The sequence below is a fragment of the Numida meleagris genome, chromosome 1 (genome assembly GCF_002078875.1).
Source record: "Numida meleagris isolate 19003 breed g44 Domestic line chromosome 1, NumMel1.0, whole genome shotgun sequence".
Classification (NCBI taxonomy): Eukaryota; Metazoa; Chordata; class Aves; order Galliformes; family Numididae; genus Numida; species Numida meleagris.
This window is the reverse complement of record NC_034409.1, coordinates 192,060,567-192,075,529: the sequence shown is the minus strand read 5'-3', so window position 1 is coordinate 192,075,529 and position 14,963 is coordinate 192,060,567. Positions and strand designations below refer to the sequence as shown.

At 42.9% G+C, this 14,963-nt stretch overlaps 1 protein-coding gene across 4 annotated transcripts in view; it reads left to right on the top strand.

Moving 5' to 3' along the window:
• Positions 1–14,963, top strand: part of UVRAG (UV radiation resistance associated) — an 83,770-nt gene that overhangs the window by 44,868 nt on the left and 23,939 nt on the right. For all 4 annotated transcript variants that reach the window (XM_021383529.1, XM_021383534.1, XM_021383543.1 and 1 more), the window contains one exon: positions 10,055–10,133. In XM_021383529.1, the coding sequence (XP_021239204.1) occupies positions 10,055–10,133 (79 nt within the window). The remainder of the gene's footprint in view (positions 1–10,054; positions 10,134–14,963) is intronic.

The window sequence follows — 14,963 nt, the reverse complement described above, 5'->3', positions numbered from 1 at the left end:
GGAAAGCAGAGCTGGTATCAAAACCAACTCTGCGACAGCAACGCTTGCACGTTACCTTCCTCAGTGAGCTGGGGTGGCTTTCACTTCAGCCTGGAAAGCTGGATTTGCCAACAAGAGGAGCAAAGTCTTGCAGGGCAGGCGTGTGGGTAATGCTTGGAGTGTTGGGAAAGCACTCGTTGAATGAGCTCAACCTAAGAGTGCTCCACACTGCTGTGATCTCGCCCTTGTTTCCGAGAAGGTGAAAGCTGAAAAGGAGAGGGGATGGTTACTGCTTTGTGTCGAGCTGCAGATAAGCCACTTGCAACACAGCCATCTGAAGAGCTGTGACGCGGGCAAGTGGGTGAAGAATAACTTCACACTGATCCTATCTTCATCCAGCACGACGGAGGAATCTTCAGTCACTCTTGGTGCTGCAGCGGGGTTGATAAAATGGCAGCTCTAGGGGAGAAGTCTTGGCAAACTGGAATCAGATGGAGGGAGACGGTTTGTTGAGAAATCTAATAGCTGTCAAAGCAGGATTGATTCTTTGTGGTAGATGGAGTGTGTGTTAAGTGTTCAACTGTGTTGCTCAAAGAATGCTTTTTGCCGTGAACTTATCTTGAACTGTATTTCTGCGTTCCACATTCTTGAGGATATTTAGCTAGAATCCAGGGCTGTTTTATTCCTGATCACCAGAACAGTGCTTTTGCCTTCACTGGGCCATCATCTACTACAGTGCATAGATTATAAATTACATCAGGTGCTCTTTAATGAACATAGATGACATTAACACCAGCTTTGGGAACTCACAGCTTGTACATGCTGCTGGCCAGGCTGAGAAAGCAGAGTTTGCTTATTGCAATAGATGAGCCCACCGCCCCCAGACATCCACAGCTGAGACATGTTTCTGTGAAGACGTACTAGTCTTTGCTTACTCCCATTAGAACCCCACGCTCCTGATGAGATTATTTTTCAAAACATTACTTCATTTTTCAAGGAGCGGGGACTTGACCTGCTTCAAGTGTCCTCCAGTTAAAAACGATCCCTCCGTGGCAGGGAGATTTAGAGCTCTGATAGCAGGGCTGCCTGCTCTGTCCTTACAGACGGTCCTTGCAGGGCGATATCCATCACAGTGAGTGCAGCAAGCCTTGGGTCCAAGCTGCAACGTGTCAGGGATATGCACCGTCAATGAAAACCCGTCGCTGTTGCTCGTTCCACGCATTGCTGGCTGTGCTTTTTAGGTGTGTGAAAGTCTTATTTGCTGAGCTAGTAGAACGGTATCTTTATTTTTTTTTTTTTTACTACTACTTTATAAATTTGCGACTGCCTTATCAAGACCTTCATAACTTGGGTCTTTGGGTTTCCTTTCCTACGTACAGCCTCAACATATTGAAGTGATTGCACGTTCTCCGAGAGCGAGGTCACGACAGTTACACTGCTTCATAGAAAGATGGCAGCGCTCCTGCTTTTGATTATCTCACTGCTGAGCTATTCAGATAGGCGTTTTGCAAATACGTTTCGTGCCGTCGAACTGCCAATATGTAATGTATTTTTCTTCCCCAGTAAGCTAATCATCTTTGTGTTGTGTCAAGTGTGAATGAGGAAGTGCTTTTCTCCCTTGGCAGTCTGTATTTTTGTCATCGGGTTTGTTTCAAGTATTTGCTTTCTCTCAAGTAGGGACTAAAAAACATAGAGTAATCAAAACTGAATTCACTTACGATTCAGATTCAAGTCTTTAACTCATCCCTAACAAAGCAAAGTGTGTACTTGTAATTTCTTTGACTGCCGTTTCATTTGATTTTCAGTTTGACTCACCAGGTGGAGATCTTACTTCTTCCTTTAAAACTTCTCTGATCCTGCTGTTTGCTGGCAGGCTCGTTCACTGTTCCTTGCAGGCTGTTGGTCGTTCCAGGGAGAGTCTGCCACCTCTGCTATTGACTGGCAGCTTGATATGAAGGGGACCCCCAGTGCTCTGTGCTGCGTCTCTGAGGAGCTGAGTGACAAAGGCAGGTTTGTGCTCCAGCATTTTAGTTGTGTTCTTACCACCAGGAGTCATCTGGGCACATGGTTGAAGATTTGTTCCAGTCTCTGCTCTGAAGGTGATCAGACCTCAGCGTAGCTTGTCTGGAAAGGAAGAGGGTTGTGAAGCTGTGCGACCAAAGCTTCGTGCATGGTGATCATCTGCTAGGGTAGTAAGAAGTTGTAAGTGCTGGGTGTTCTGGGAGGTTTGAGGCCATGGGAAACTTTATCTATTGCCTGATTAGGTGGTGGGCAACCCTGTGCCCATGGCAGGGGAGTTGGAACTTTGAGGTCCCTTCCAACCCAAGCCATTCTATGGTTCTAAAAGCTCTCCTAATACTTGATCTGAAGTGTGCTGGTGAATAGTGGTTCTGAGCGAGACAGCTGGACAATGGTTGCCCTGCTCACTCTTCTCACTTAAAGGCTTTCAAGGTTTGCTTTATTCTGGTTGAGAAAAGCCCTGGCGCTTTCTCCTCTTGATGCAACATTCCTTTACAATGAGCAAATAGTATGTGGTGAGGTTGAAAACTGCTCCTTCCTCCCCTGCTTGCCCCCCAAAAAGGGGGTGAAGTCGAAACCTAAACTTCAGTAAACACTTAAACCTTCCTCTTGTACAATCCTCATACTTGAACCATATCACACAAGATCTTTGTTTTTGAGCTCTTTATCTTAACTGGATTTGGATTGAGTTCTGTCCTTGTATAGGGTATCCTGTCCATGGTCTTAAGCTTGAAGTTCATTCGTTTCTAAACTGCCCTGCTCTTTTGGTAGAGCTGTGTGAACCACAGTTGTTCTCTCGATCTGATGGATGACTTCTGTGCTATTGCATCAGTAGTGACTGTTACAGTCACAGAAATCCCATCAGTTCTTTATCTCCTTAACAGTGAATAATTAGATTTCAGCTGTGTTCTGCCACGTCAGTAGGCTGCACAGTCATCTCACTGCAGCCATTCTGCTTACCAGCCTCAGAAATAAGTGAAGGAAGAAAAGCCACAGCAGCTTTGTGTCCTGCTACAGTGGATGCCCTTGTGCAAAGGTGCAGCAGGTATGACGATGTGAAAATACAGTGGTATTGGCTTCACCTAGTTAGGCTGAATTGCTGATCTTCTGTTAGCTAATGGGGAGATGAACGTTAGCTATGCAATGTAATTAGTATTTTTGTAGCTAGTTGGACACAATGGTTTTTTTGTTGTTGCAAAAAATTGATCAGCAGTGTGGAATCATAGAGTCCTAAAAGTTGGAAGAGACCTCTAAGATCCCGAAGCCCAACCCATCCCACCATGCCTGCTGACCGTGCCCCTCAGTGCCACCTCTCAGTGGTTGTGGGACACCTCGAGGGATGCTGAGCCCACCACCTCCCTGGGCAGCCTGTGCTGGCACCTGATTGCTCTTCTGGAGAAGAAATTTTTCCTGCTGTCCACCCTGATTCATCCAGGTTTGCCTTGTATCCAGGTTTGCTGTTGTTGATGTCAGCAAAGCTACCCATATGATTGGTCTTCAAGCTTCGTTGCATCGTTTTGAAAACTAATGTTATTTAACACAGTTCCAAACAAGATAATTGTGCCACGTTTCAGCCTGGGGAAAACAGTTAGATGTGATGTGTAAAACCTTCATTTTACTCACTTCTTCCCCAAAGAGCTTTCTGAAGTCGAGATTAAACTTCGAGACTTTGAATATAATTTGGCACATGGCAGAAAGACTGAACAGAAGAAAGACTAAAAGATCTAAAACATCTGGTATAATACGAAAGTAGAAGCAGGTGAAAGCAGTTAAAAATGAAGCAATTTCTTTAATTTTAAAAATAGTTTATATTAAAGACAGACGGTTCTGGACAATAAAAATTGGCCACCAATATATTGGTACGTATGTGGTTTTTCCGGGTACGGAGGAGTTCATAAATCACAGAGCACGACTGAAAATGTATTTGGACTTGAACTCATGAGAGATACTTGAGGTCTGAAAGAAGTCTATGGAATATAAAGATTCTTTCAACTTTCCTAACAGCTAACATCTGACTGAAACGGGAGTCCTGGTGTGATTTACTGCAAGGTCATCAAAAGCTGAAGCTGCAGTGTAGAACAACGAAGGATTAGCTCAGTAACGCACACGGGGATATGAAATTAAGTGAGATCTTGATGACTCTTAAGTGTTGGACTGAGATCAACTGGAAAAGGAACTTCGTAGTGGGTAGGGCAGAATAACCAGGACAGTTCATACATGAATTGTTTAAAAAAAATAAAAATAAAAACTAGAATATAAAAAAAAAAAAAACACAAACCAGACTAATCAGCTTTTAATTAAAACCAATCTCTAATGCTGAAATAAAAAAAAATATTCTGATCTATGGGCATCTCTTCTTGAACTGTAAATATGGAAAAGAAAATTCCTTGCAGGAAGCTTCTCTCTACGATCTATTCCTGGAAGTTACTGAACGTGCTTACAGCAAGACAGAATCCTAGTGTTCCTCACCATGCGTTGAGTCATAGGAAATAAGGCTGAAATGAACCCTGGGAAGTAATGTAGACCTTCCTGCTACCCCAAGGAGAGATGAAGCTCATTTAGAGGGGAGTGTTAGCACCGCTGAGGTACGGAGTGGTTTGAACTTACTCTGGAGGTACGAAATGTGGATTAACGGGTACTTCCAACATTGGCTGGTGGTCTCCTGGGACACTTCTCAGCTTTTGGACTGCATTCCTGCAGGGATGGCGTAGGATCTGCTTCAAGCAGAAACGGTTGCAGTCTGCTGGACAGGTGCAGTTTGCAAAGGTGTTCACTGAAGCTCTTGTCTCCCCATCACGTACTGACCCCAGAACACAAATGGTTTTAGACAAGAATCCAGCTTCAACTGAAAATTGAAATCTGCCTTGGTTTTACATGGCTATGTCTATTTGGCTGTTTTCATCTTAGTGTTTCAACTGGAGTGGAAACGATGGCAACCAGCCACCATTAGTTTTCCACGTTGACTGGAAATGTATGTATTGGATTTCTTTTTAAATAGGAAGACTTCTAAATCGGAGCCGACAATTTAGAACCCTGCCTACGTTCCCTGTAACTTGAAAAATGCAATTTACTGTAGTTAGATTGTACCTCCTAGAAACTGAAATGAGAAGCATAGCTGCATGCTTCTTACCTACGATGCTTCTAGGTTAAATACCAGGTTAGCAAAAGTCTCATTGACGTGAAGACTGACTCCAAACCAGTGGCTTCCAAATGGTTAATGGTGTACTTACAAGCTTAATACCCACTGTAATGATATTTCTTCATGCAAATGTTCAAACTGACTGATTCTTTTGTAGCTTGTGGAGTGTTGGAAGGTCTTAGAAGAGTGCAGAATTGTCTGCCATTGGTGCTGAGGTGTTGGTTTCGCGGGTATAAATTGGAGTAAGTAGACTTCCTATCAGTTTTCATTTACAAGACTGACTTGGGGTTACTATTCCCCATCAGAGTTACTGTGAGCAAAACACGTAACCTTGGCTTCGTTATTTCCCTTTAATGGCTCTTTTGGGAGGGTTTAATGAGGCTTAGTGCTCTAGGAGCCTTCACATGGAGCCTGCAGTGTGAAGCAGTACCAATTGTTGACCCACACTTCACTACTCCATTCAGTTGTGATTTCATTTCACCCGTTTGTGTGGGCAGCTTACAAGGAAATTAGAGATTCTTTGTTTTAGTCTCGTGCTGATCTGTATTCTGATACTTGAGAGCAAGCCTTGGTTTGTCACTCGAGTTTCTTACAAGTGGGCATACTTGGTAATAGCATCATTAAGGTTAGAAAGACCTCTAAGATCACCAGCCCCAACCCACCCTGCCATGCCCACTGACCATGTCCCTCAGTGCCACATCTCCACGGTTACTGAACGCTTCCAGGGCTGGTGACCCCACCACCTCCTTGGGCAGCCTGTGCCAGTGCTCACCCACTCTTTCTGAGAAGAAAATTCCTCTGACATCCAACTCCCTTGCTGCCACTCGAGGCCATTCCCTGTTGTCCAGTGTAGATGAGCAGAGCTGAGCCTTGACCTGCCCTTACTTTTGAGTTTGCTTGCTCACTGCCTGTGAGCAAAACCACAGTGTAAACAGACTGAAGCTGAGTTACCTTAAGTACTTCAGAAGCTCAGCATTCCTTTGCCCTTAGAACTGCTCAGTGACGGGTAGCGTCCAGTGCTCAGCAGAAGGTTTCACTGCTAAGAATAAGATCTGATGTGAACATGAGGTGGCTTTGATGGAAGCGGGGAGTTCCCTCACTCACTCTTAGTAGCCTGCTCCCTTATGACTTCCATGCCAGTCTTTCTAGGACCAGATTTAAGCAGAAGCATTCTTTATTCAGCAACTCACTTTTGCTTTGGGAGCGCGCTGGTAATTTATAGGGACAGGTTAAAGTAAAGCAGCTGATGTTGTCACTCCTTTCAGGATTAAACGAGCGAAACGTGAAACGTCCGAAACAAACGTGAGCTTTTAAGATTGAGAATCCTTTTTTGTTTTATCTTCGATCTTTGAGGCCCAAATTGACCATCTGGTTAAAACTGTGTGCCGTTGCATCGCGCTCATGCAGTCTTCTCCACCTGAATTCAGAGTGGGACCCTTTCTTTGATTTGAACATCTTTGGCACAATTGTCGTTGGTCCCAAAGCTGCCTTTCCACGTGCCTGCCCACTTGCTCCCTTTATCACTACTCATCCTTGTGCTTTTCCCTGCTCTTGTCATTGCTGACATGTCCAAAGTGGTGCAAGAATAGCCTTGCGTGTAGTGGAAACATGAGGTATAGGCAACTCCAAATTGAGCTAGTGTGTTACAAGTTACTGAAGCTGTGCTTTTTTTCTTGCACCAAGTTAATGTTCTCAAACTCTCTCTTCTTTATGAGCCACTGTTAAAATTATTACTGCTGTATGTCAGCGGAGCAATGTTCACTTTGTATACAGAAACAGGATATCTACTGTAAGTGCAGGTTGTATTGGGGCCGTGTTTTATGAAGTCTGCTCGCTGATGAAGGGTAATGCTCCATAGTTCTAAGATGCACGATAACCTATTTTTACAAGAGTTCATGTGAGAGAAGAGTGATCTAACTGCACGGAGTAGAAGCTTTGTTGTCCATAATTCTAGGAAGCTATTTAAGTTGATGCAAGTTTTTCTGGGCTCTTTGTTTCTCACCTACAGTGATCAAGACTCGCATGAAGGAGTGAAATAAGGTGATAGAGACCCTCATCATCTTGTGATCCTTTGCTAAACATGCTGGAGTACCTCCATGTCTGGCTGGTGTTGGGAGCCAGGACTGGACCCTGCACTCCAGATGTGGCCTCTGCAGCAGTGGGTGGAGGGGAGGGATCACATCCCTGCTGGTGCTTGTCCTAACCTAGCCCAAGGTGCTGTTGATCCTCTTTGTCTCAAGGGTATGTTGGTGGCTTCTGTTCAACTGAGCATCCACCAGGGCCAAGCTGCTTTCCAGTTGATCAGTTCCCACCCATCCGATTCTGGTGGCTGGGCTTATTCCTCCCCTGGCTGCAGAACTTAGTATTTCCCCATACTGACTCCATGAGATTGTTGTTCACCCATTGTTTGTGATGTTTGGAAGTGCTTTAGCATTATTTTCTCCGTCACCTTCCCAGGGCTTAGCTGGTAGCTTCCTGAGTTGCCCTTCTGGTACATGAGGATGATAACTGCTTTCTTCTGATCTTCGGGAACCTCTTACGTGACCTTCCAAGAGATGCTTGGGGAGGACCCTAGGACAGAAACGGAAGAAATGCAACTTCTATGCCAGGGAATGGTTTTTGTCTGTTTAAAGGCGTTTCTGAAGCTGACAAGTTGCCCTACTGCTCAGTAACTTCTCTCTAACAGTCTCATCTAGTGATTGCACAAAAGACATTTGTGGCTTGCTTCTTCTTCTTTCCAATAAACGTATCACACTTATTCTTTTGAATTTCCCATCCTAGACCAAGTATCTGCGTTCTGCTTTAAAGGAGCTTAGTGATTTCCTCTTCCCACCCTCCCCTTAAACATATCAGCAAGAACGGAATCAAGGGAGGGAGACGTTGGAGTGGAATGGGCAGGCACATGCCATTTTGCATTTTACTGAGCGCTTTGTGATTGTAAAACTACCAAAAGAGTCATTTTCAAGTGTGATTGCTGAGCAAGTATAACTAAAACCTTACCCAGCAGGCTGACGTGCAGCATGCCAAAGGAAGAGATTGAGCCTGCAGTCAGGCTTTTCTGAGGAGGCAAAAACAATTTCACGTAAGGAGCCAGCAGTTAAAGTTGCATTCGATTATGCTTGGTGAAACGCTATATAAAATGCCGTGCTTCCTGTCCCTGAAGTTTATTGCTTGTGACCAGCCCTAATGGGCAAGTGAGATAACGCACAAAGAAAGGAACATCAAAGTTGGTGATATTTTTCTACGTGTCATAAACGTGTGTGTGCAGAGACGTTCGCCGGCGTTTTTCGAGGCTTTCATGTAACTTGCAGTGTTATAAATGCTGACATGAGGGTGTGCGGAGTTTAGATTCTTTCAGGGTTCATTAGTGGAAGTAAGAGGACAGAATTGTGATTATTAACCAAAAAAAAAAAAGAAGAGAAAACCACGCCAAGACCAACCTTGATCAACAGAAAAGCTTCGTCTTTACCGTTCCCGCTGTGTGGGAGATGGTAGCAAGCGCTGTAAAACGGTTTGATCCTCTTTTTCTGTCCAATGCTTATCAAAGAGCTCTGTATCTATTAACAGAATACGTGGTTCCTATTACTAGTGACTTCATGAAATGCTATCGTGTGTGGAGGCACGGCTTGTGTTCCTAATGGTGCTTTTATTGTCAGGCTCCAGTGAGTTTTACACCCTTAATTGTAAAGGTATCCTTTAAATCCTACTGCATTTGGGTAAGTGTATTTGTAGATACTGAAACGAACCCCTTTCGATTTGTGTTTCACACTTAGGATAACGCGGGGTGGAATTCTTGTAGCATGTGGTCATTCCTAAAGGTTTTGTTTTCTCGCATGGGGAACGAGGTGGATTTATAGATCTATTAAGCAAGGTGAGCTGGATGCGTGCTATTCACGGCGCTTTTTATATTCCTCAACTTCAAGTGACCTACTGAGCTGGAAAGCAGCATAAAACTCGAAGCTGACATCTTAATATTTGATCTGCTGTGATCCTGACCCATTAACCTTTAGCTTTAATGGTGCTATATAATTCTCCTTAAATGTTGCAAATGTACTCTACTGTGGGGCTGCAGTAAAGATTTTCTATCTGATTGATGATAAAATACACTTTGCGTAATCACCCCTCTAGAGTGCGTGTTGTTTCTAGTAGATATAGATCTCCTATGTTTGTTATCTTAAATTCAAGAGAGTCTTTGCTTTCTGATGTAATGTGGGCTTTGTGCAGATAATATACTCGGCGACTCGACTGAGAGCTAGAGAAGATTGGGTTTGTTAGAAGGGCGAAAGTTTGTTTCCTGGTGTCGTTCCCTTAAATGTAAATCAGAGATTGTACTAAAATTACCAACTTGACCACGGTGACCTCCAGCCCTGGTGGTAAGGAAGAGTCACAAGGCAATCCTCAGATAGGTAGGTTACAGATAGTGACAATAGTGAACCACTTCACTTAAGCCAAGGTTCCTAGAACGTATAGAGGGGCACCGGGTGTAGCTGTCCAAGGCCATTATAGGGCTTTACACGAGATGTCAATGGGATGGAGAGCACACAAAGATGAGGAACCATTTGCATCATTTCAGCGTTCTTCTGCTGTGTTGACAAATGGACTTGCAAATGTCTATAAAGATACCTGTGCTCTCTCAATCACCAAGTAAAAACGTAATCAAAAGAGAGCATTGCAGCACTGGCAGGGTCAAAAAGCATCTTCTAAAAACATATTTAAGCTGGTGTATTGTGTTGTCTTAATTATGACTTTAGTTTTTCAAAGGACCACAGTTGCAGGGAGTTCCTGATGACGCTGAGTGGAGGGGGTTCTTGAGCAAGGGAAACTCGTGATCTTTTCCTTTCTAGTCTTGGGGTCTGTGGCTTCTTAATCTGAATAATGTCACCTTAAATGCTTTTTTTTTTTTTTCTCCCTCATCAGATTTCCTTTATACCCAAAAGGAGGAGAGAAGCTTCAGTTTGAATATGGAGTATATCTTCTCAACAAAAATATAGCACAGGTTGGTACACTGAGATCTTTTTTTACTGAATATCTACCATCTGCTTAGTGTCATATGGCAAGAGTGTGCCTCTACTGTCTTGTGATGCTGTTCTCCATAGAGAACACCTGTGAACTCCTGGAGATGCTCTTCAAATCATTGACTTCCCTTTTCGTACTGCTTTGTGTTCAAGACTTTCTCCTCTGCCACTTAGAGGAGGGCTTGCCAGCCAGTAAGGATTTTTTTTCCTTTTTAATTAGTAAATATCATGTGTACGTGCAGTGTTTTGAAAATTGAAAGTACTTTCTGTTATTTTGATCATACTCGATTCATTTCTTTCTCGTTGCCGTGCCCTTTAGTTTTATTATTTTAACTGGAATTCTACCTCGACACTTGTTTGATAAGAAAACACAAGAGTCTGGAAAATCTTAAGCCTTGCCAGTGCACAACTTTTAAAAAAGTCCAATAACCGTCTTTAGTTCCTTGCTCTTATGTGGGTTTTTGTTTTTTTTTTTTTGAATTATCTCTTGCTTTGGTAAATGTGTGAGAAATTGTTTTTGACTTTTACAAGTTGATGAACTTTTATTTGAGATGGTATTGATACCTGCTGCCCTCACACTTGGTATGGAATTCCGAAAATGTTCAAAAAGCAAAAGCTGGCCCCAAAGGGACCTGTAGGGCCACTCAGGCTGTTGCATGGTCCTAGAGCAAGATCTCTGCACTTAGGCCATCTCTGGTAGTTGTTTATATAACACTTACTGAAAGAAAACCTGGGACTGAAGTAGTCTGTTCCTGTTCTTTTCTGTCCTGGCTATTAAAAGCTTCCCTGACATCTCATCCAACTGTCTTGGTTCTTTTTAACCACATCACCTCTTATTCTAATAATCTGCTCATTAATTCTCTTTGTCTTTGCAAGCTTTTATGCACTGAAAGACAACTTCTCCTTGTTTAAGTGTTGTCTGTGGGTCACTTTCCTTAAGATTGGAGCATTCTTGTTGCCTGCTATTCTCCATCTGATCCGCATCCTTCTTGAAGCTCAGTTCCCAAAGCTGGGTACGGTGTTGAGCTGTTGCCATCAAAGCATTGAGTATGGGAGAGATCTTCAAGTCTTGGAAGTTTTGTTCAGCTCACTGTGAGGTTTGTACTCCTATCAGAATAGCACAGTGAACTTTTTCCTTCTGCGCAGCCCTAGGTCTCTTCTGTACAGCAACAAAATAATCCGTTCCAAGTGCAGATGACTCAATTAGTTTGTATATTTGACATGCCGTACCCCAGAACGTATCCTTAAGGCTGCACCTCTTTATTTGTAATTGTTTCTCTGATTGGGTGACATGACTTGGGAAGGAGATGGTGAGAACTCAGCCTCAGCTTTGTGTTATCTGTGTGAGCCTTTTCTCTGTTTATCCCGGTCACTTAATGGAAATACTGAGTGAGGCTGGGATAAAGCATAGACCTGCGTGGAGCCGTGCTTCATTATTGCTACTTCCACTTTTGGCAGTGAACTGTTAATTACCCTCAAAGAGTGCTTGCTCTGGATTCATTCTGTAGAGTGTTCTGCCAGTGTTCCGTTTCCCCAGCTGCTTGTGTACCATGAAGTGACAAAAAAAATGTATTTAAATTCAAGCAGAAACGCGACATCTCAGTTTCTAACATGTTTGTGGGACTTGAAATAGGATTGCCTTGACACCTTTATTCTTGAAAAATCTTTTTTTTATACTTAATTTCTGTTTGTTTGGTTTGGGTTTCTCCTCACAGTTCTCTCTTCCAACCCTTCCTACCTTTTGAATTAGAGTAACACTTCTGGATCTTATTGTTCGGAGTGTTTTTTAAGCTTGGATTGCATTTACCATTTTCCAGACTTCTGGTATCTTGCCCGCTCTTAGTGTATTTTGGAAGATAACCTCCAATGGCTCTGAAATTACTTAAAGGCTAAAATAGCTTAAGATGAAGTTAATCAAGTCCTGCTAATCTTGGAAATTCACTTAACCAAGCTGTTAATGTAACTTAGACTGCGACTCTTCGTTGCTGGCATTAATAATGGCAACCATCTGTTCACGCTTTCATGGGGAAGACCAGAGTGAAAAAATGGATTAAATACTCCCTTTCCTTGAAATGATTTGATAGCTTTCTCTCTCCATTAGCATCAAATCAATGTTTCCCTTAATCTGTACTCGATACATACATTACTTCATTCTGCAGCTTGGGAGAGGCGATGCTGCTTGCTTTGATTTTTCAACCTCGCCTATTTTCCTGTGTGGTTCTGAAGTTTGCCATTGGGTTGTGTGCTGCAAGTACTCTGTGCTGCTGTCATAGCTGAAATTATGAACGCTTTGTTGAGCCCAAGTTGGTAGTCTTTCCATTTCCTGTAGTCTGGGTGAGTTGGCACATGCGCCTGTGGTATCTTTTTTCTCATTTTAATAAGAACTGTCACCACTTCACTACTTTTCCTGTTTTTTTTTCTTTTTGACTTGTCGAAGTTGGGCCTACTGAAATCACTCATTCTGATTTTGCTCTTGTCCTGTTTCCAAAGGGCTGCGAACTGTTGAACTCGCGGTCACTCATTCCCGTTCCCTTCCAACTCCTTGCAGTTGACTTCCAAAATCACTGGCATGTTTTTAAACTCATTAAAATAAACGAAGGCTTGAAGTAGGTATTTGTATTTAAAGAAGTTTCCCAACTTGCATGGGGTCACTGGTGCAAACTAGAGTAGTCAGTGGCCAAACTGTTTGGGGTGATTTGCATTACACCAGTGGTTCATACGTTACTGGTTGAGATTGTACGTTGCTGACTATAAAAACGTAATAAAAGTAAATCAGAAATCTAGGGGGGCTTCTACTACTAATTTAATCATGAAAGTGTGACTGAAGTCTATATAAATTGTTCTAGTCACCTTTTTCTTTGATGTTCTTTGTCAAATATTGCAGCTTTTTGTGGTTCTGCCAAGAGGAAATACCGCTGTGAAAGCAGTGTGAGAAATCGAGCAGAGCAGGTAGATAATATATGGAAATACATCACACAAGTGGTGTATTCAGGGCTGGCTTGATCTAAAACATGAGATTGTTTGAGTCCTTTTTCAGCCTCCAAGGGGATGTGTATGTAGGGTAGCTCTTAGAATACCTCGCTGGAATTGAAGTCGCTCTTTGAATATCTTAAGAATGCTTTGAGAAAAGCTTCCAGGTACTCTTAGTTCATGGAACCGCATGAAAAGAATACATGCCAAAAAGATTGTTTAGAGGTGGTCTCTAGACCATCACAGCCTGTGAGGGAATCCTCTTAAGGCCCAAAGGGGTTGACCTTCCTTCAGGGAGCAGGGAGAGCTCAGGTCTCCATCCTCGCTGAGTGCTTCCTGCAAGTCTTGATCACCTGGATGAGAAGCAAAAAGCGCAGCAAGACGTGTATCGACTCAAAGAGCTGCTTGCAAGGATTTGTATGAACTTCCCCAGTTTCACTGAAGTTTTCTAGTGTATGGTTTTGTTTTGTGTGTGTGTGTGTGTGTGTGTGTTGTTTTTCCCCACCACAATTATTTGGAGTTCTCAGGGCAAGGAGAAATGTGAGTGGGGAAGAAGTGAGGCTGGGTTGATATTAACAAAAATTACTGAAATCAAAACTCTCTTCTGGAGATAAAGTGGGACTGTTTTGTGAAACAGCAGGGTAATAACAATGAAAACCACATCTTGCACTCAGGAGAATTCAGCTGGAATTAGAAGCAGCTCAGCGCTAGCTCGGTAGAGCATTTATTTGGAGAAACTTGCTTTGCTGTTACATTCCGAAGTCAAAACAATGTGTGTTAATTCCGAGAGTTCGTAATAACTTCCATCTGTATGTGAGCACAAATTGTTTCAATCCCCGTGTTTTCTGTTTGTGATACTGAAGCCCTCACGATGTTCAGAGTGGCTTCTAATGTGGGATGATATTAGGTAAGCCTGTAAATTTCCCGTTGTGATTTCAGCTCTTTGACTGGTAATGAACAAGCACAAGCATTTTTTTTTAAAAGGAAAATTAGTGAGTTATGTCTATTAATGTCAATAAAAAGAAATCACTGCCGTTCCTGAGCACTTTCAGAGGTGAAACAGAATACAGTTGCTTACGATGGCAGTGAATTTCATGGGTTCATAAAATGAATTTCATAAGCACTAGGTACCAGGAGATAGCAGCGACAGAGCTTGTGGGGCCAGCTGTGTTTTGGATGTCTGTAGAGGAGCAGAAGAATGTGAAGCTTTAATAGGGAAATGATATCTACTCTTGCATTGATTTTTTTCACAGTAGGGTTCATACCATGAAAATCGCCCTTTTGAGTGGATAAATATTAGCAGCTCAGAGCTGAGATTTTTGTGTGTGTGCTAAGCACACACAGAAGGCACCACACAGCATGGGCAAGGTAGCATCTGCAGAAGAGTGTTCTCGTCTTTGGACGTGATGTGTGTGCCTCACAGCTCATCTTGGCCAAGCTGAGCTGTTCTAAGTCCTTCAGCAGTGGTCTTGGTGCTCATGGATTTTCCTCTCAGTTATTTCTATTTATCTTTTAATCGTAGAGTGTAGGGCACGAGTGCGATGTCTGACTTTGAAATCCCAGGCCTGAAGGAAGATGCTTCATTGTTGTTTGCTGGCAGCTTTTCTGTTTCTTTTCATTCCTGGAGCCTTGATTGCTTGGGGCTTGTCTTAGATGTCGGTTCTTTGTTACATATGAAGATGTGATCCTACCATGATGTTAATGACAACCCATCCCTCTTGAGGTGAGCCCTTAATGAGCACACACGATGTCACTGCTGGAGAGAAGCTGATCCTAAATTGTGTACAAGATATTATGGGGCTTCTTCTCCCAGTTTGTTACTTCTAACTCATGCATACACA